Source organism: Hesperophylax consimilis, chromosome 5 (assembly GCF_061612785.1).
Source record: "Hesperophylax consimilis isolate HC1 chromosome 5, BYU_Hcon_1.0, whole genome shotgun sequence".
In the NCBI taxonomy this organism is placed as follows: domain Eukaryota; kingdom Metazoa; phylum Arthropoda; class Insecta; order Trichoptera; family Limnephilidae; genus Hesperophylax; species Hesperophylax consimilis.
The window spans coordinates 19887465-19908530 of NC_142840.1; the positions used below are offsets into that span (position 1 = coordinate 19887465).

Genomic DNA, 21066 nt, shown 5'->3' on the forward strand with positions numbered 1-21066 from the left:
GATCAAATTTGGCTAGTAGTTGTACTAAGCCCAAGAACTTTCCGTTATTTGGGGTATATAGTTTGTCAGAAGTACCTTTGGACGCCATATTGTTTTCAGCTAAGTAAAGTGTAATATGCATCAATCTAGACAAAACATTATTCCATCTGGTAGTTTCCTTTCTAATCAAATGTTGCTCTTGGCAATCTATTGTTTTTCCTGTTTTTAATCGTAGTTCAGTATCAACCCATGAAAGGTAAAACTTCTTGTGTGAAGTGCTATTCTCATGATTTTTTAACATTTCAGACAAGTGTTTCCAGTTGTTATATCCTTCAGATACTAAACTCGACGTTGAGCTACTATCAAATAGCTTGTAACAAAAACAGTAAATTTGATCCTTAGAAACGGAGTATATTAACCAACGACGCTGAATTAGATTCTAGCGTTGCAACCATAACAATTTTTTCCTTATATTTAGGGAATTTACGAGTAAGTAGTTAAGTAGGCCTCGTTCCAAGAACGAGGGATATAAAGGGGCGCGCCGGGCGCCTGTGGCGCCCCTTTAAATCCGGCGCCCTGGGCGGTCGCCCAACCGCGCCCTACCCTAACGCCGCTACTGTCTGCAATACTGCCGTCTAGCAAATAAATATGTTTGTAAATAAACTTTTAGATCTCCGGATTCGATGTCGAGAACTCTACCCCTAACCATTATGTAAAAACATAATAATCTGAATCTGCTCTGCAATACTGCCGTCTAGCAAATAAATATGTTTAGAAATAAACTTTTAGACCAACAATAAAATAAACATATATATATTATAATAAAATAATTATTTCAGTACCGCCATCTTCCAGATATTAGGCAAACCTGTTTCAAATAGAATCCAATTAGAAAAATGATTGTTTTGGAATTCAACAACAGAATTCCTTGTGCAGGAAATAATTGACTTCATGGAGATATACATTCAAGCTTAATGACAAGCTGTACAACAGTATGCTGAAGAGCTATTATAAAAATCATCAAAACCATACCAAGATAAGAATGCAGGGCCTGCAAAATGCAGACTAATCTCTTCTTCCGTAAGGTTCAGTTTCCTGTAAACTCGTTCCCAGATGGCTTCCTGTCCGTGAGAAGCAAGAGCGATGTTTATTCCATTTAGAGCCATCCAATCAATGTGTCTCCTCCACTCCTCCAGCCCCCACCATACAAAGCTGTACGAAGTGGTGCAGACATTCTGATAATAACGAAATCTGGAAAAATCAAATAATTTGACCGGTCAGTGGTTGAGTGGGCATAGCGCTTGGGTCTCACCCGAGCGTCGCGTGTTCGATTCCTCGGCTGGCTAAGTCCTCCATCACAACACAAGCAACATTTTCGGCTTTCTGTGGTGGTAGTAGGAGATTTTCAAACATTGTTGGGTTATCCGTGACCCGGGAATGTTTGTCTTTCTTTTAAAAAAAATAAATAAAAAATACAAATATACCATAATATACATACGGCACACACTAGGTAGAGACTTACAATGGGTTCAATAAATTATATTGTTGAGAGAAAAAAAATTGTGGAACATAGTCATTAAAACAAATGCTGGCTCAAGTATCACAGATCACGGGCGTCCTGAATTTAGGCGTACGGAACTTTTGGTTGTCGCAACTCTCCGTGCAGTGCAGGACCACTCGGAGAGGAAGAGTCTGGCTCGTAAGGGCAATTACTGGTAATCAAAAAACTGTATTGTGCATAACTTACCTATCTTTTGCACTAATAGTGATGTCTACTGCCGGTAGTACCTCGGGTAAATGGAGTTGTTGAATTTGCCAACCAATATGGCAGTTGCAGTAATTTTTTAGATAATAATGAAAACCCCAAATGGCAGCCACTCCACTGCTGCCCGAAATTTCAATTTGTCCGTTGTTGTTTTTAATCTAAAGACAAAGAAATCTGGTCATAAAAGTTACACCCAATTTACAAATTAGGCGACAAATTATTATTAAGGACCAAACAAATTCATTAAATAATACAACTAACCGAAAATGAATCCTTGCCATCTTTTACATTTGTTGTATTTACAACGATTGTGAAAACGTCATGTTTATCTGGCAATAGTCGCTTTACAACCCCTTTAGCTGCTTCAGCCTGGGCATCAGAAGGCGTTTGAGAACGAATACGGTCCAAATGCTGGAACGTTTCTGCAAAAAAAAACACCAATTTCGAGAGCGCAATTTTTAAAGTTCACAAAATTATTGCAGTCGTAAATTAATAACTTATACCTGACAAATTTGCTACCACTTCATTAAAAACTACTAAAGAAATCAGTATTGCTAAAAACAAACGTAATGACATATTTATGTCGAGATTGACAATCATTCGGCGTTGACACTGTTGACAGCAGTTGACAGTTTATAACATAAATAAACCACTCTGTTTATAAAAACTTGAACTGACAACTGACCCAACTGATCTCTGCTCCGCGCGATCTACCAACTTCTCCACTGTTCTCCTCTTGCCGTATTTCATAAGCTATTGAACCGTATCTTATCATTTTTTTAAATGTCATGATTGCAGGAAAACAAAGATGTTTAATTCTATAACCGCGAGGTAGATAATAATAATATTATTATTTTATTTTATCAGCATGAAATTTGAATTTTGGCACTACATTTTTCTGAATAGACAAACACATTACTTTGCATTACTTCCTTTAACACCATAGACTAATCAGATAATTTTGTATTATTTTCGAAATAATAAAAACATTTTTAGAAATAAAACAAATGTCTGGTGCTACATTTTTTACTGCTCGTTGAATGATACCATTTTTAGAAGATATTATAAAAAACTTTTACCCATGATATGTACATAGTTCATTATTGAAAGTATACATTTGCGAACCGAAACGCGAACCGAGCCACGAATTACGGGAAAGGAACGAAACAACTGCAAGCGGCGTTTCGCACCATTTCCGGCTGCTTCATTCCTTTCCCATAAGTTGAGGTTCAGTTCGGCTTGCGTATGTTTACGTAGCATTATAAGGCAGATGCCTACATTAGTTAATGTAACAGTGGAAACTTAAATAAAAGAATTATCAGATAAGTAACTGCACGTTTTACAACAAATTATCGTAAATACACTGAGGTGTGAGATGTGTGCTTTAGACGATACTTTTTTCATACCGATTCCCAAATCAGGACCCATTCGGGAAATTTTCGCTTTACACCATAAATAAATTACTCACTTTACACGATGACCATTTTCGTATTTTCATACCTACGATTTCATACAGATAGTTGCCATTAGAGAAGAAATAATATTTTGGGACAGTACAGCGCCAAAAAATTACAACACCTTGTACATAACCAGAGATCATCACTCGTAAATGCCGGCGCCAGACATGTGTTCAAAGAAGTGTTCACATAAGTGTTCACATGTGTGGCACGGGCATTTGATACTGTGTTCACTTATTTGCGCACTTAAGTGCGCTTTGCCGTTCCGTGTCGGTTTCTTTGGCGCAAATCAAAGGGATCAAAGTCAAAATGTTTGCATGCCTGCCACACTGCGCGAAGCCCAGTAGCGTGACAGGTTCCAAAGGGATCAAAGTCAAAATGTTTGCATGCCTGCCACACTGCGCGAAGCCCAGTAGCGTGACAGGTTCGGTTCATTTATGAGCGCGACGTCGCCAGACGTCGCCGTGGAGAGTTGTCGTGCCGCGTGCGTACACAAACAAGCCATAACCAAGCGAACTAGCGATGGAGTGGAATAATGAGGGCGTATTTGAATTCATTGAATTATTACAAGGAGAGCCTGACAAAAAGAAAAGGGCATAAAAACAGAAATAACGTTAATGACGCCTGGAGCCGTATTCAACGGAATTTCTCAATACCTTGCGCTATCGAGGAGAATAATTACTAGCACATAAATAAAATAAGCAAACTGTGTCGACCAAATCGTCGTCCATGTTATGTGAGATTGTGAGGTCTATTTGAAAACTGTGAGCTCAAAGAAGTGATCAAATCTTTGAACACATATCTGGCAGAGACACACATAAGTGACCAAATGTGTGAGCAAAGTCTTCAAATAAGTGTTCACTTATTTGAACACATGTCTGGCGCCGGCATTATGCCGGCTCGTATATCTATTATGCCCCGTTCTGACAGGGCGATTTTAGTTCAACGACAAAAATTGAACAAGATGTCGTTCAGACGCTTCAATTTAACTCGAACCGATTTTGTTAATCAAGATGGCGTCAAGCGAAGTTATTGCTGCGCGCGTCCCTATGATTTCGGACCTTTTACGGAACGAACTTTAGAATATGAAAAAGCACAAAAACCTTCTTATGTGGGCTAAAAGATGGAATATAAGGATTTAATTATACGGCGTTAGAAGATACCGAAGGCTATCGCAATCATTTACGAACTTTGGAAGAACAATTTGATGTACTGTTGTCTAAGATTCAAGAAAATATCCAAAAACAGGACACAGTTATGCGCGCGGCTGTCCCAGCAAAAACTAAGTTACAAATTTAACGGGGATTCTTCTTCAGGTCTGACGTATGCACGGAGTTCCAAAAAATACGATATGATTGTTTATAAAAGAAGTGTTCGTTGCAGTAGTTGATGCCCTAAAATTTGTTATGAAGGTAAAAAAAATATAATTTTTTGAAACATTCAGAGATTTGTTATTTAATAATAATAACTACTAAGTTACAGTGACATTTCAAAAATAATATTATTAATTGGAGTGTCACGGGCATTCTTATTTTTGTTAAATACTTGCTATTGATCCCAAATACAGGGATGGCTTTGATATAGATCGATACATCTAAACATCATGTCATCCGACCACTTAATACATTTTTTCATTGAAGTAGATGCCATATGGATGCCATGATACCGACCGGAAGGGAAATAAAATTTTTATTATAAAAATCGCAAGCGACTTGAAACATATGTGCACACGTTTCGATTCGGCAGGAAAATCGAACGATGATTCATACTTGAACAACAAAAGTAGACGGGCTTTCAAATTTTGTCGTGCAACTAAAAACTTGATCAACTCTGATAAAAGGCTGTTCACACTTGTCAATTAGCTTTCAAGTGTCATTCAACTCTGACTTGATCAACTAAAATCGCCCTGAGAGAAAGGGGTATTAGACAAACTGGATGAAAAAAGGTGTGGTCTAAAACGATCATAAGGCACGATTAATTTTTATTAAAAAAAAACGATTTATTAGATAACAATGAGAAACAACTTTTTCAGTAACCGAAAATGGAAAATAATAAATTTCAATAGCTATTATGTTAAAAAAAACGCATAATCTTTTGTCTTTTCTCTGCGCCATGTTTTGACATAACAATTTTAAATAGAGGTTGTTAATTTAAAAAAAAAAACAAATGAAAAAGCTATTTTTAATTCTAAGATTTATGTTTTTGGTTAAATAAGCGAAGAAATAATACTAACCTTAAAACATTCCCAGCAATAACAATGGCCGCCAAGTGCACAATCGTAAACATTAAAATGCCTTATTTTCCATTCCCGGAAACTGAAATACTTACTTCTCATAATTATCTAACTGAGACAAAGTACTTTTTTCAATGTGCTTATTAACCATGTCCCACTTTTTCGTATGACAATATATTTTTTTGCAAAAATAGTACCCAAAAAAAAAAAAAACTTTCACCTGAAAGGGGTACCTGCTTACCGGAGTAAATTATAATACTTCTATATAAGGCAACTATTTTGATCTTATTTTGATCATTTTCATTTTAGCTTGACAGTTGGAATTCTATGATGATTCTGTGTTGCTTTTCAATTTGCGCTGGACATGTGTAAAAAATATTTACGGAAACTATAACCACCGTTTAAAGTGGCATTTTTGTCTAATCGGAAGTGCGGCATATATGGAATAACATTTTTTCATCCGTTTATGAAGGAAAATGTATAATTGGGTGTTACATGTTACAGCTACATTCTGAAAACGATTATGGCCTCTGGAGGGAGCGATCGCCAAACAGGCACGGTGCCTAAAACAAAGGCTCGAAATAATTCCAATGTTCCTCAAGAAGTTGTCACACCTACCCGTAGAGATATTCACTCTACAAATATTATGACGGTAAGCAAAATATTTGTAGACTTAACTTTAGAATCATCAAAATTGCATACTGAACTTGCAGTGGTGGCATTTCGTATAATTGTGTGCAATTCATATTCCACCGGTGCAATTTGTATATCAGATCCATTGTGAAAAGGCGGTAACTGTTTGAATTTTGCTGACTTAATGCCAAACTCTCTTACACGCTTTTGCCACACGAGACTTCTAAATTTAGATAAGTTTGCTTACGATGTTCCAAAATTAGTTGGCAGTGCATAGAACACAGTGTAACTATGGCTCGGTTCTAGAATTCGAAGTTACCATTTTGATATAAAAAGGACCTTCTTGAAGGTACGGTATTTGATAAAATGTCGTTAAAAAGAAGCCTTAGATGTGGTGGATTTCACAATGACAGTAATTTATAAATACTCCCAACTTGTATTTTTAACAAAATTGCTCACCCTGAGATATGTTCTCAGTGTTAAGTTCTGTTCTTATTCGTGTTAGCAATTGGTTTGACAAATTTCAATTACGTGTCTTCCTAGATGTTAAAATATTTTGTGAATGATGTTATTAATAATAGGTATATCAAGTGTCTCGCCATAACACATTTACATAAATATCTACATGAATGATTCACATTCTGCTCTCAGCAACATTGTGTTTATAATTGGGTGTTTAATAACATTGTATTTCCAATAACAGACATCTGTGGATTGGCTGTCAGTATCTGAACATAATACGAGATCATCACAGAACAAATCCCGCAAGCCGACCAACATACCAACAGACAATGATTTCGCTGAATTAGGTTGGTATTCAAGTCCATATAATATTTTCCATGATTACTCAATTAATGTTATCACATGTATAAAATAGTGTATTAGTATTACATTTTGTATTACAACCATATTATGTTAACTGAATTATTTACAAGTAGATTGTACTTGGAATAATTTTGAATAAAGTTGCCGAATTCCGCCTCACGCTTATTATGCAAAAAAAATTAAAAGCAGCACTTGGTTTCAACTTAGTTTATGTCTGGGGAGATGGTAAAAGATGCATTGCATTCCATTTTTTCTTAATCGAAGTTATGTTTGAAGGTTAGGAAATACACATAAATTATTAAAATAACCAAAAAATTAACAACCTAAAAACCTATTTTGTTTATGTTTTACATCTCCACCGACTTAAATAGTTGTTCCCAGTAGTAAGTAAGTTGAAATCTAGTGTTATTTTTTTTTTAAATTGCATGTTGAGGCGGAATTCAGCAACTTACCTAATTTTGTATTGAACGTTGCAGTTCTCTCTTTGTCTACTTTAAATTTGTTTATTGTTAATTGACACTGCACGGAAAAATTGATGGACTGAGCGTAGCGAAGTCCTGTTTTAACTCGACCATTTGACATTTCATCTGTCTGGAAATTTGTTTGTTACATTCCGATTGAAGATGGTGGCCGTTAATGGTTCAGTGTAGATTATTTATCAAATGTGAATTGATTATTAATTAAGTAGGTAGGTATTTAAGTACCTACTTACAAATATTATGGTTTTAGAGGAAATTTTGCTTTCGATTTATATAAGAGAAGACTAGAAACATACTTTGGACATGAGGTCCGGTTCTTTGAACTGCCTGTAACCAGTGAGAATATGGCATCCCCAGTTGTAGTGTGTTGTGGGGCTGAAAGTACTGGGGAGGGGAAGGAGATGAGGAAGAAAAATCTTTAAAAAAAGTTTTCAAAATGTTTCTTTAAATTGGTATGAAATTTTTTGAAGACATGACTCATGTGCAGTATTCACATAAAAAAAACTTTAAATATTTATGCAGAGTGGATGCTATGCCCAGTATTGCCCTGGAGAAAGACCACCAATCAGAATAGATACTTTGCTTGAAGTGGCTTTTGGCCTTGTTTGGTGACTAAATCTGAATAGCCAAGTACTTTCCCACCTTCCTCTACCCTTCTCCTTCCTCTGCTCACTGTCCTCAACCTCACAAAATATCCATTGGGATGCCGTAGTTCCACTGTCTCCAGATGGTTGGGAGCAGTGTGGACTGTTGTGCTGTATTCACATTACAAAATGATGCATGCATTATGTTGACGTGTCTCCACCTATTATTGTGGTCTAATCAATGTATCCACCTAGATTCTTCCACGACTCACGAAGGCGGCAGCAGGTTCGTGCCAGTCCGCCCGCAGCCCCGCACTCTGGTGCTCCGCCAGCGCGACCTGCTGGACAGTGCCGAGGAGAGCGCCCCCTACGGCAGCATCCTCGGGGGACACAGCCCCCACACCAGTCACACGGCTATCATGATAGTGAACCCCACCACGCCAAACTCTAATCAGAATATGGTATGAGCAAGATGTGGTGTTAGCTGGAAGAAATGAGGTCTACCCATAAGCTACACCTTTTGTAATTTTTATTTTACAATAAATAATTTTTGATTTGATTTGAACATTCCCAGGTCACAAATAACCTGAAAATATTTGAAAAACTCCTACTATCATCATTACAAGAGGAAGATGTGGCTTGTACAATGATGGAGGATTTAGGTAGCGGCGGAATTGAACCCACCACACCTGCGTGGGAACCTGATCCATTTTTTTACTCGGCTTCTTATAACTGGTCAATTGTTTGTTTTATATGTATATAGTTATGCTATTATTTATGCATTATGTTACACTTACATATATAAATTGTATATTTCCTCTGTAAAAGCCTGATAGGGCGCTAATGAATAATAAATATTAATCCTTGGTGTGCGCAGACTCGAATTTGAATCCTGGATTGTGTACTTTTTATTAAACACAACTTTCATAAACAATAGCTCTGTATCATAATACTATGTCTATTTCTCTTTATGTACGTAGTATAAATATTCATAAATTCTTATTTTATTGAAGCACTTAGCAATTAGCTTGCGTACACCAAGGGTTAAAGGATTTAAGAAACTAAAATACATTTAGCCTTTTTTGATACAGTTTGATATAGGCTTTGAACTCTGTAACAACTGTCACAAGTCACAATAATAAACTCCTCCCAACCGTCTGGAGCCAGTGAGACTATGGTAACCCCAATTGAGTTATGTTGTGATGCTGAAGGTAGTGGGAAGATGAAGGAGATGGGGAAGGTGGGGAAGTACCTCAATTCCAGGGAGATACTGAAAGTATCTACCGCCTTGGAACGTGCCGCTAACATACTATGTATTATTTTTAAATTAATAAATTATTATGAAATAACCCTAAATAAGTTAATTTGAATGAATTTACTTCGTATCCACTCAACCACAGAGGCCATAAAATAGCCAAAAAATTGATGATAATTATTAAATTACAAGACATTTACAAATAAATATTTTATCTTGTATTAATTATTGTCTAAATTGTATATTTCGTCATTCAGAATAGTTCGGGTTCGGGCGCGAGGAACAACGTGCGGGGCTCCTCTTCGAGCCGCGAGGGCTCCTACAGTAACACAGCCCCCGTGTGTCCCCACCCGGCCGGGGGCGGCCCAAAGCCCACCAACACGGCCCACGACTCCCATGATTCTGTCTACCAGAATGGCGGCAACGGCCAGACACACGGCAATGAGAATATGGTGCAGAATCAACAGGAACATAACATGGTATAATATTTTAACTTTTTGTGAAAATTTAGACAAAGAGCGTTGTCAAATGTGGTGGATAACAATGATATTGATGAGCTTGTGGAAGAGCACAGTCAAGAGCTGACCACAGAAGAGCTTATGGAGTTGCATTGGTTTCACACCAAGAAGTTATGGAGGAGAGTTTGTTAGTGGATGAGGAGGAAGTAGCAGAGCAACAGTTTTCTGGCGCAATAAGAGAAATGCTAAAAGCATGGGAAACTGTTGCAACGTAATTATTTAAATAAATGTAAAAAAATTGTGTATTTTTGGCATGGAATGCATTATAGTATTTTACATCTCTAAATAGTATAAACAAAGTCACTATCCGCTTCTCTGTTTGTGAGCTTAGTCCTTCTAAACTATGTGTGATAGGGTTTTTAGTATCATTTAGAGAATTTCTTCCGGAAGGTTTATATATATAATACAAGGATATTTTATTTATTGGAAGTAGAGAAAAGTGGAGCATCACCAACTACATGTCAGCTAGTTGATTTATATGGGAAAAATTGTTTGGTTTAATGAGTGTTTCACATAACAAACGAATGAAGCTCATTATGAGAGGTTCTACTGTATATCATCACTTTGATTTGACAAGGTTGTAACTGAACATTACCTTATTCTGAGTTATGGGGTTCCAAACATTACAATGTCAATTTCTCATAATGTCTATAACAATTGCTAAATTTATGGTTTGATCTAATGTGTTAATAGTATTTTAGTTTTTCACTACAAACAAAGAAAAGAAATGTACAAATTGGATGTATATTTTAGATTCTTGAACATACCTACTTGTGAAGTTAGAAACATGTTCGACCAGCAAGGACACAATACGAGGGTGGTCTGAAAAGTTTCCGACCTAACAATGAAACAAGATTTTTTTTATTTATTTTTCTACATAGTCTCCTTGTAACTCTACACACTTCTCCTAGCGATGCTCCCATCTCTCTAACCCGTCCAAATAGTAGTCGGCGTTTTTCTCTGCAAAATAATTGTTCACAAAGGTGATTGCCTCCTCATCTGGCGTATAATGGTTATCCAAGTTTCATCTACAGTAATTAATCGGCACCAAAACTCGGATTTATTGCGCCTAAACTGCGCCAACAGAGCGTTGGAAATGTTCATTCGAACACGTTTTTGGTCTAACGTGAACAAACGCGGCACCCAACAGCTTTCTGTACAGCTTTCTCATGTCTAAATCTTGATTTAATATGTGACAGACATGTTCTTTGGACATTTTCATAACCTCTGCTATCTCTCTCACTTTAATTCAGCGGTTGTCTAACTCTATTTGGTGAAATTTAGCAATGTTATCGTTAGTAGTTGCAGTTTTTGGACGTCCTGAACGTTCATCGTCTCCCATGCTCTTACGGCCACTTTTAAATTCAGCCTCCCAAAATTTCACTGTGGTAAATGATATCCCCATACACAGAGTCCAACTCATCTTTGATTTGCGTAGGCGTATTGCCCTCAAAAAAAAAATTTAATAACAGCTTGATACTCAATTTTTTCCATTTTCACGAAAACACACACATCGACTCACTCAAACGACTGTAAACTAAAAACGGCACGTCCAAAATGGCCGAAACTTTGGTGAGTAACTGTCAAAAGATGCACAACTACATTCACTAGCTTTTATTGACGAGTACAGCCATCTTTGCGTTGAGGTCGGAAACTTTTCAGATCACCCTCGTGTATAATTTTACAAGGTTATAACGTCCTTTTTGCTCCTTGTTCAACTGACATTTTGTTCCTAACTCACAGTTAGAAACAAAACTTGTTGGATTCAAATGGTGCGTTGCAAAGTTGTGTCTTTATTTTCATTATTATTAACCCTTCAGGCATCTGACATATTGACCGTTATATTTCTTAAAGATGATATCAGAAAGTTGGAGAACAGATCCTTGTCAAAATAAATTAAAAATAAAAGTCTGATATTAGAACTCTGGCACATTACTAACTTCGTTAATACTCAACAGAATTACTTTTGGACATAGATATGAGTTAAAGAAACGGTTTCCCATTCAAAGGTTATTTTGGTCCAAATTGTCAGTTAGAACCTTGTCAAACCATAGTGACGATGTGTATTTATTAATGTTATTTGCATAGAATTAATATTAAAATTGTATGATACCAATTTAAGTAGGCAGATTTCCAAAATAATTGGATTGCCACTAATAATAAAATCAAATTGTCAACAATTCCAATGATAATGAGTTCTTTGTACAATATTTTCGGGAACCGGATAAAACAGAATGATGGCAAAACAGAACAGATAAAATAATAGGTTAGGGGTTAAATTAGTTTAGTTAGGTATTTTTTTTCACTTTTCCTAACTTTCCTTTTGATGGAATCGATATTTTCAACGAGATGTTTTCCATGATCAGCTCCCGCGGACGGAGGCTGCGCGTTCCACCGGAGACAGCATGGTGGCCGCCTGCCCTGACACGGCTCGTGTGGAGCAGCGTCTCGGACAGATCCGAGAGTACATCCGTGTCACCTCCACCCTCGTGGACAGCATGAGGAACTCGGAGGATGAGGTGAGCCATTCCCCCATCAGATTTACTGAAGCTCATTCGTGCAGATTGCCCAACAAACATATTGTAGCGTGCAGGGGGGCTTTATTCAAACTTAAAGTATTACTTTGAAGAGATGCGCCAGTGCAATATCTTGCCATGAATTACTACAGGCCGGTATTTCATTATACTCAAGAATGTTATGAGTCGGATTAGGGTTATCTAACTAACCAACCATCACATCGTTTCTCCGCAGGGAGGAAGGACAGCCAAACACTCGGTCTTGGCACACACTCCTTGCCCCATTCACGTTCCTTCTCTTCTATTATTCTGACTCTTGACATGGCCCAACTCAAGTATCTGGGCGTCACTGGCTTCTTCTACCATTCACATTTGAGTCATATATTCTCCTTACACTCCTTTCTTCGTTTATTCCCTCTACATGCCCAAACCATCTGAATGTCCCTTTCTTAAGGGGGGGCTAGGGTTAATTAGTACGAAAAAAGGCATTTTTTTGTGAATTTTTTGTGACAACACAGTTAAAATTTCTTTATTAAATCTAATAAGACAGTAAAGTATGACATTTTAAGAATGTTGTATAAAATTTTCACAGAGAAATATTAAAAAACACGGCAATGGCAGCAATTATTCGGACGTGTCTCAAAAAAAAGTAGAATGACGGTGCCCCTCATAACTCGGTGCTGGGTCATCTGAAATCAAAAAATCAAAGTTCATTCGTTAGATAATAGTTTTTCCCAGGTAACGCTGGGAGGGTTTTTCGAAATTTTAATTTTTCACCTTTTTGAAACACTTTGAAGGGAAAAACGCTATTTTTAGTGAAAAAAATCGGCTAATTTGTTATTGTAAAATAATAATTATTAACAAATTCGAAAAAAACTCTCCAGCGTTACCTCGTAAATTATGTACAGAAATAGTTTTCAAAATTTCAAAAGGATCGGTGCAGTAGTTTTGAAGTTATGACGGTCACCGACTTTGAAAACGTGAGTTGTGGGAAAAACGCTATAAAGTTTAGAACACTAAAAAATCTGGTATCAAACGTTTATAAGCAAATTTTATCAGCTTACTTCACACTGAATCATCAATGCCAGGTCCATAAAGGATGTTGCTATCATCCATGATGTCTAAAGCACCTTTTTGCTCCTGTCTACGACGAATCCTGCCTTCTTTAGTTTGTCTCTCAGCTTCCTGCTTTGCTCGGCTTATACGTATGGTCGGGTAGGGATTAAAATCCGACAGGTATAAAAATACTCGTAACTTTGTCAATTTTGCTCCAATCAACTTGAAATTTGAAGACAATATTCTTAACATATTAAGCATTTATTTAAAAAAAAATAAAAAAATGCAAGAAAAAAATTTTAAAACCCTAGCCCCCCCTTAATTTTACTCATTTCTCACACCATCATACGTGGTTTTACCACACGTACACCTCTGCCAGTTCCATGCCTCACTGCCATACATCAGGGTAGGTACCCACACTCCATTGTTGTTCAGTCCTCTATTAATGGAGTTATGTACCTACTTTTACCCTTCTTTCAGTATCACTATCAGCCTTTCCACTTCTTCTCTCCAAATACACAAACCCTTTCGCCTGCTCCATGTATTCATCATTCACAACTTCTCAATATAAATATAAAATAAGCATAAAAAGCCAACTACTGAAATACTGGAGCTATGGCTACCAAAGTTGTTATTATTTACTTATAGTTCTTGCTGAATATACAGCACTAACCTGACCCAAGTTATTGTATTCTTATCACTACCTAACCCCGATAATTCGAACCCCGATAATTCGAACCCCGGTAATTTGAAAAAATGCATAATTTAATTTTTCGCCAGAAAATTATTTTAATACATAATGTTTTTTAAATTCGAAATACGACATTTTTTTTTAATTTCGATTTACGATCAAATATATTGTATTTTTACGATTTTACTTTGAATATCTGAATTTGAATCTGCGAAAAACTGGAAATATTTCGTTTTAGTATGAATTTACTTTGAATAACTGAACTTGAAGGGCCGACCGCGGCGGAAATCATTTACGAATATTCGATTTACAAGGGAATAAGTCGTATTATTACGAATTTACACCATAGAACCTATCCGAATTTGAAGAGACGGCCGCGAAACTCGATTTTCGCCGCTTTTTTACATGAAAATTCATTAAGTCTCCTGGATTTCGAATTAACGGGGTTCTACTGTAATAGGAAATATTATCATGTTATTATAATGTTATCGATAGAATTAAACAACTTTAACCATTTGAATAATGTACGTCGTGAAATAAATTTGATGTTGTACAGTTACGAACAAGACTGATCTCGTTGAGGCGCTGTAACGATTTGCTAATGGGGACGGTTGGGAGTGTTTGCCAGGAGCCTGAAAGAGGTGAAAGGGAAGAGGTCGACAGCGACGTCGCAGACCTGATGGCAACCCTGAGCCACCTCAAAGACAGCGAGAAAAAGCTGGAAGACATACTAACAGCATATGGTGATAAATGGTCAGACGATGAAGATGAAGGCATCCTGGAGACTAAGGCTGTATGCCACGAACCTGAAACAGCAAAGACTTCGGAGTCTTCTCAAAATCAAGATTCTGAAGTGTCCATTCTGAAGGATTGGACTCCTGTGAGGTCCAACGATAGTGTGACTATCACAGATGTAACGGAAGCCAGTGAATCTAGCTTGAAAGACCAGGTGAATTATTGATGGAGCTGTACTCAAAGCTTGGACAATTCCCCGCTACCGATGTTTGATTTGTTTTGCTGTTTGGTTGCTGTGTTTTTGCATGATACAATGATACAATAACCCTTATAAATGCGCAAACATTCCTTTTGGATAGTTATGGTTTCATTTGTAGGTGTTTTTAGATTCACTAATTCAAGTTAGAGGTATGTTGATCTTTAACCGTAACCGTTGTTAGCACAAAAAATAATTGTTCTTCAATGACCAACAATATTGACTGAAAAGTCAGAAGGAAAGTAGCCTCACGTAAATCCCCTTTTTGGTATTCTGACAAAAGGAAATACGTATTATATAAGTGATAGTGATAAATTAAAAAAATATTTAATTTCACCTTAATTTTAAAATCTTATCAAGGTAGACGTAACCGGATGTGCCGGGTGATATTTAAATGCTAGAAATCATTTTCAAGGTGCATTTAACAACAAAAGAGCAAGGACACCTACCAATTTGTTTATGACTTATTTATAATGCAATGAAGAGAGAACAAGCCGAATATCTTAAGTTACTTATCAGATAGAAGAGTCCATTCGATTTTAAAAGATTAATTAACATATTATAATCCTTATTCTCTTTATAAAAAGTGTTACATATTCCCTTCTGCCCTTTTATAGTTGGTATATAATGTGCTATGTTATTGTCATAGATACTAAAAAAAAAATGATATTATTTGAAATAACAAATGTAATTTGATTTTCGATAGTGCAGATAATTTTTATCATTATCAACGCTTAATAGATATCACTTCTGCATTACTGAAATGTTTGATAATTTCATTGCTATACCAATGCAGGCTGACATGTTCAACAAAGCAAAGATGTTCTTGTCGGCTGTTTTATTCTAAAATATTTGTGTATAATTGTTTTCTTAACCTTGATGTCTTGCAAACCTAACGTTTTGGCCTCTTTTTGAAAGTGTATATACAAATAATGTTGGTTTTACACAAGATGTGTGTTTTCGTGACAAGAATTGTGTGATGACCTGATTGTATGATTGGATTGGATTAAATCTTTTTAACATACTCAAATAACACGCAAGATAAAACATTGAATGTATTTTTGATCTAAGTTTGGTGCCATGTTCGACAAACAATGCAATGTACAGTCTCAGTTTTAAATATATAGTACTTTAATTAGTTCAGATTTATAATTCGCAGAGAGATGCAAGAAATTCACAGACGGTGTTGATGTATTTTGTTCGTGTTGGGACATGTTCAATGTTGTGAAACCCTATCCTTTCTTCCTATCAAACTGGAATCAGTGTTGACTCCTTTATTGTGATAATTATATTTGTGGTAACCCCGACGTTGCATGCCTTATAGGAGGCTATCCCTCGCCCCCCCTCCGCGCAGAGCAGCGTGTCGGCGTACAGCGATAATGACCTCTGGCAGAACGAACTAAAGGCGAACATGGAGATATCGCAACTGCGGCTGGCAGCTGCTCTACAAGAGCAGAAGAGGCTGCTTAAGTATCAGGTATGTGTTCCTATATGTTTCGGGTAAGTCCAATACTGTAAAAAAAATTTCAGGAGGGACAAATACTATCTTGGGATATTTGCGCTCTTGCTTGCTTATGTACTGGGGATGGTTCATTTGTGTATTGACTTTAAGAGTACAAGCAGCCTATTGGTCAATTTAAAAATTTGAAAGCACCAATCAATGCGGCTTGTGCTGTTCAACTAAAAATGCCAAAAAAAACGTATTTTGAAATTATTGGCTCATACGCTGTATTTATTTATTTATTGCATCTCACTATACATAAAACACTTTTTTTTTCTCATAAAAATCAACTATATTGAACTTACAACTTATCCAGCTCTCTGTCCCAACGGCTAATCAGGTTGTGAGCATTTTTTTTGTCTTTTATGTACCACCCCCCCCCTGTAATTACACAGCATTTATTATGTTCTTCTTTATTCTACATTTAATTACAATGAATTTATCCTTCCAGGCCGATGCTAAGGAGCAACTTGCTGAGATGCATCTCTCCCGCAACGGCCATCAGGAGCAGCACCCGGGGTCCTCGGGGGGTGACCTGCACGAGCATCAACAGCACCAGGGCTCCTCGGGACCTTCCAACTACCACCACCAGCCCCTAGCCCATCAAGGTCAGACTGCCAGGGTTTATGGCTCTAACCAGATCGGAGTGGCCACCACGCTGCCTCACGTGACCGATGGAAATCAGCACAACAATAATGTAACCATTATTTTATTTTAAAGCTATATATATATATATATTAATCACAAATTTCCTGCTATGAAATATGAAATTTTTCCCATACTTATAAATTGTTGAGTAGCGTAACAACCTGGAATTCAATGTCGATTTGCAAAAACAATAAAAAAATCGTATTAATATTCAACATAAATAATTTGCCATTGTTTTTGCCGACACTTCAAAATTTGGTGAAAATATGACATAGCATTATAATTGAATAAATTTGCCACCTCTTTGTCTAAAGCTTCTTCCAAGCAGAAGTGAGGGTCCTCTTGGTAACCCATTCCCACATCTTGTCAACCATAATGGAGTGGTGTTGCTGCAACTATCTTCTTAATTTTATCCTTGTTCTTGAGGATAGTGCAAATCGTTGATATAACCGATTGAATGTGCTTGCTAGATCAGCCACGCTCACACCTCGTTCTCGCTTTTCAATGATTTTACGTTTTGTTTCTAGTTACTTTTATTGTCTTGTGGCTGTCTTTTTGTGGCTTTTTCTTCAGGGACATTTTTGCAAAGGTTATTAAAACATTGCAAAAAAAATTACAAATATTCTCTGAATACAAGTTTGGAAAAATGAGTGATCATTTATTTATTTATTTCATTTAAACGCCCATAGGGCTTTTACATACAATGTAATTATGTTTTTTAAATACAATAACAGTAAAGAGTTTACAAATTTACAAAGTTTAAAAAAAAAATATATATATATATATATATACATGGTGTCCGGAAACTCGTAGTACAAGCCGGAAACTAGAGAATGTATACCACACGGGGAACCCAAAAAAACATAAAATTTTTTGATTTGAGAATTTTTATAAAAAAAAAAAAAACCAAAAATATATATTTTTCGGCTATTTCAGGGTTCAATTTTTTTCGACATTACTTGTTTTACTTTTAAATTTTTAAATAGTTTTAATTAGTTGGGTACTTTGATCTTCAGTAATAATTTATAAGAATTTGATCAAAAAAAAAATCAACTTCTGACTCGATTTACTCGAAAACGAAAGCTCAAATCAAAAAAAATTATACTACAAAATCGACTCCAAATGTGATGTAGATTCACCAGTTTCCCGCTTGTACTACGAGTTTTCGGACACCATGTATATATATATAAGAATATACAGATTACATAAAATATAAGATTTAACAATGCATAGGTTAACAAAATATAGATAACATGAAACAAGAGTTTACGAAACTTAGGTAACATGAAATTTAAGAAAATGAAATAAAAATATATGATCTGCCAATATCCTCCAAATCAATTGAATAAAAAAGGAATAAATTGTTGTTCACATTAGCCTATAAACTATGTAACTCTAATTAACAATCTAGCGGAACGAGTGCTAACCAAAGATTGACGCACTGGCACGGAAGAGTTGGCTCACAAGTGAGAGATGTGAAAATGAGTGATCATGTGCGACACTAGCGTGCTAGCGGAACGAGTGCTAACCAAAGATTGACGCACTGGCGCGAAAGAGTCGGCTCACAAGTGAGAGATGTGAAAATGGGACTTCCCCTTTCTGCATCACTCGTTATGCGAAATGTCGCTCTTTAAGGGAGCATTTTTTTCACAATCTGTTTTGCTCATCACGCAAATTACTCGTTATGAGAGGTTCCACTGTATGTACCATACTGTGCGATGAAGCTAACCGTGCAGTTTGGGAAATTTCACTTTGTATGGAGCCCCTAGCAAACATCTCCAAACCGTCTAAAGCACAAAATGTAGCAAAAATATGATAATATAGATGGCATGAAGAGCATCCAAAACAGTAATGTTCCTCGTGTAAAAAGCAACAAGCAATCAATGAACATGGTATATGGTTATGCTCGGGATCCAAGACGAAAGAATTCTATCAAAACGTCCTAATCAACGAATTCGACAATATTAATTAGCGAGACATGGTTAGTTGACAGCATATCCGATGATGAGCTGTTTGATTGCCGGTATAACGTATATAGAAATGATAGAGATACTAATTGAATGGGTAAAACAAAGGGGGTGACGTTACTATAGGTATAAAAAAAGACTTTAAAGTTCGATCTCAAAAATCATGGACATCAGAAGCCGAGGATATATGGATCTCACTATTACTAAGACATTCAAAACATTGCGTTTCAAATATTCATATTTGTTGCTCTTACTTACCAGGAGTTAGTCCTAAGTTGTCTAATGCACAGCGTTTCTCTATTATCAATAGTCATACAACTGCCATATCTGACTTAACTACTGAATTTCCAAATGACATTTTTCTAGTAATAGGCGATTATAATATGCCAAATGTGAGCTGGAACTCTATGTATCAGCCACGTAGTATTCGACCTCTGTGCCTCTACCCTCCTTAGCTGCCTTTCGTTTTCCAATTTAACACAGTATAACGAAATTTATAATACTCACGGACGAATCTCGTGCTTTGTAACACTACAGTCATCATCTCCGCGGCTCAATCGCCACAATGGAATGAAATTTGTGGGGTTTTAAATATGCCAAATATGGATTGTAAGACTTACACGAACATAGAACAATGTTTAGCGCCAACAATTGAAGAATGTGCCTTAGAATAAATGATCGCAGCTGGTGAAGAAGAAAAAAGGCTAGCCATTTTAAACGGTGACGTAGACGAGGGTGGCTATCCTTTGGTAACGGTGGTTGCAGATGGCTCCTGGGCAAAGAGGTCGTACAAAAGTGGATTTAGCTCCTCATCTGGCGCAGGGTGCATAGTTGGACTACGAACTAAAAAGGTTTTATTTCTGGGAGTGCGAAACTCATACTGCTGCATATGTGCTAGAGCTACTAAACTACACATAGTTGCTTCTGAGCACAGGTGCTTCATAAACTGGCGTGACAGTGCTAATGCCATGGAAGCCCACATTATAGCAGAAGGGTTCTCGAGAAGCATGGAAATGCATGGATTGAAATTTAACAAACTAGTTGGTGATGGCGACTCCAGCATCATGAAAAAAATAATGCAACAAATGCCATATGGTCCTAACCTTATAGTACAAAAAATAGAGTGCAAAAATCACTTACTCCGCAATTTTTGCAACAAAATGAAAGCAACAACGCTAAAGGCTTTGTACCAGTTCATATAAGGAAAAAGGTTGAAGCAAACGTTTTACGCATGAGAAGAGCTGTAGTTGGAGCAGTAAATTACAGGAAAGAGCAAGAAAACACAGTACAAAGTGATAAAATAAAAAATTTGAAAATGGACATAAAAAATACCGCAAATCATGTGTTTGGTGATCATAAAAATTGTGCATCGTACTATTGCAAGCCGGAGAAGTATACTGATGATCCAAATTTAGTAAGCGATCTTCGAGATTGTGGAATATGGACTGATATCCAACAATTCTTATTGTCTCTAATAGCAAATGCAGAAAGTCTTATTATTGACGTGACAAATAACACTGTGGAGCAATTCAACAACGTTATCGCTAAATTTGTAGGTGAAAAAAGGGTAAATTTTACTACAAGAGGATCTTACCAAGCAAGATGTTTTGGAGCAGTAGCTTCGTGGAATAGTGAATTGGCAACCCATTCAAGAATACAAAAGAAAATCCAAGGCCACAGTCCCGGCAAATACACGAAGCACTTTATAGAGAGAAAACGACGTTCGAAGGAGAATACACAAATGTGTCGAAAAAAAAAACTAAAGTATAATGAAAATACGACAGAAAAAAGAAAAAAAGTTACAGGGCCTGATGAAAATTATGGTCAATTGGAATTAGAACCAGATATGCCACCTGAAATATTTGAAACGAAAAAAGAGGAATTTCTCAAAGAATTATCTTAAACGAATAAGGAAGAGCTCGAACGGAATACGGTAGGCCAAAGCAATAACAATCTGTGGGCAATTGA

General features: G+C 36.6%; 2 protein-coding genes across 6 annotated transcripts in view; one reads left to right on the forward strand and one right to left on the reverse strand.

The window, feature by feature from the left end:
• Nucleotides 1-2493, reverse strand: part of Naglu (N-acetyl-alpha-glucosaminidase) — a 34957-nt gene extending 32464 nt beyond the window's left edge. Inside the window, 4 exon segments of the mRNA XM_089631682.1 lie at nucleotides 1012-1230; nucleotides 1727-1902; nucleotides 2006-2166; nucleotides 2248-2493. Coding sequence (XP_089487808.1) covers nucleotides 1012-1230; nucleotides 1727-1902; nucleotides 2006-2166; nucleotides 2248-2344 — 653 coding nt within the window. The 5' untranslated portion in view covers nucleotides 2345-2493.
• A 3251-nt stretch (nucleotides 2494-5744) lies between these two features.
• Nucleotides 5745-21066, forward strand: part of LOC149423626 (uncharacterized) — a 44897-nt gene continuing 29575 nt past the window's right edge. For 3 of the 5 annotated variants that reach the window (XM_089631684.1, XM_089631685.1, XM_089631686.1), the window contains exons 1-8: nucleotides 5745-6086; nucleotides 6771-6876; nucleotides 8211-8416; nucleotides 9468-9689; nucleotides 12095-12247; nucleotides 14548-14940; nucleotides 16307-16459; nucleotides 16935-17180. In XM_089631684.1, the coding sequence (XP_089487810.1) occupies nucleotides 5958-6086; nucleotides 6771-6876; nucleotides 8211-8416; nucleotides 9468-9689; nucleotides 12095-12247; nucleotides 14548-14940; nucleotides 16307-16459; nucleotides 16935-17180 (1608 nt within the window). In that variant the 5' untranslated portion in view covers nucleotides 5745-5957. The remainder of the gene's footprint in view (nucleotides 6087-6770; nucleotides 6877-8210; nucleotides 8417-9467; nucleotides 9690-12094; nucleotides 12248-14547; nucleotides 14941-16306; nucleotides 16460-16934; nucleotides 17181-21066) is intronic. The other 2 variants (XM_089631687.1, XM_089631688.1) reach the window with 2 other exon arrangements.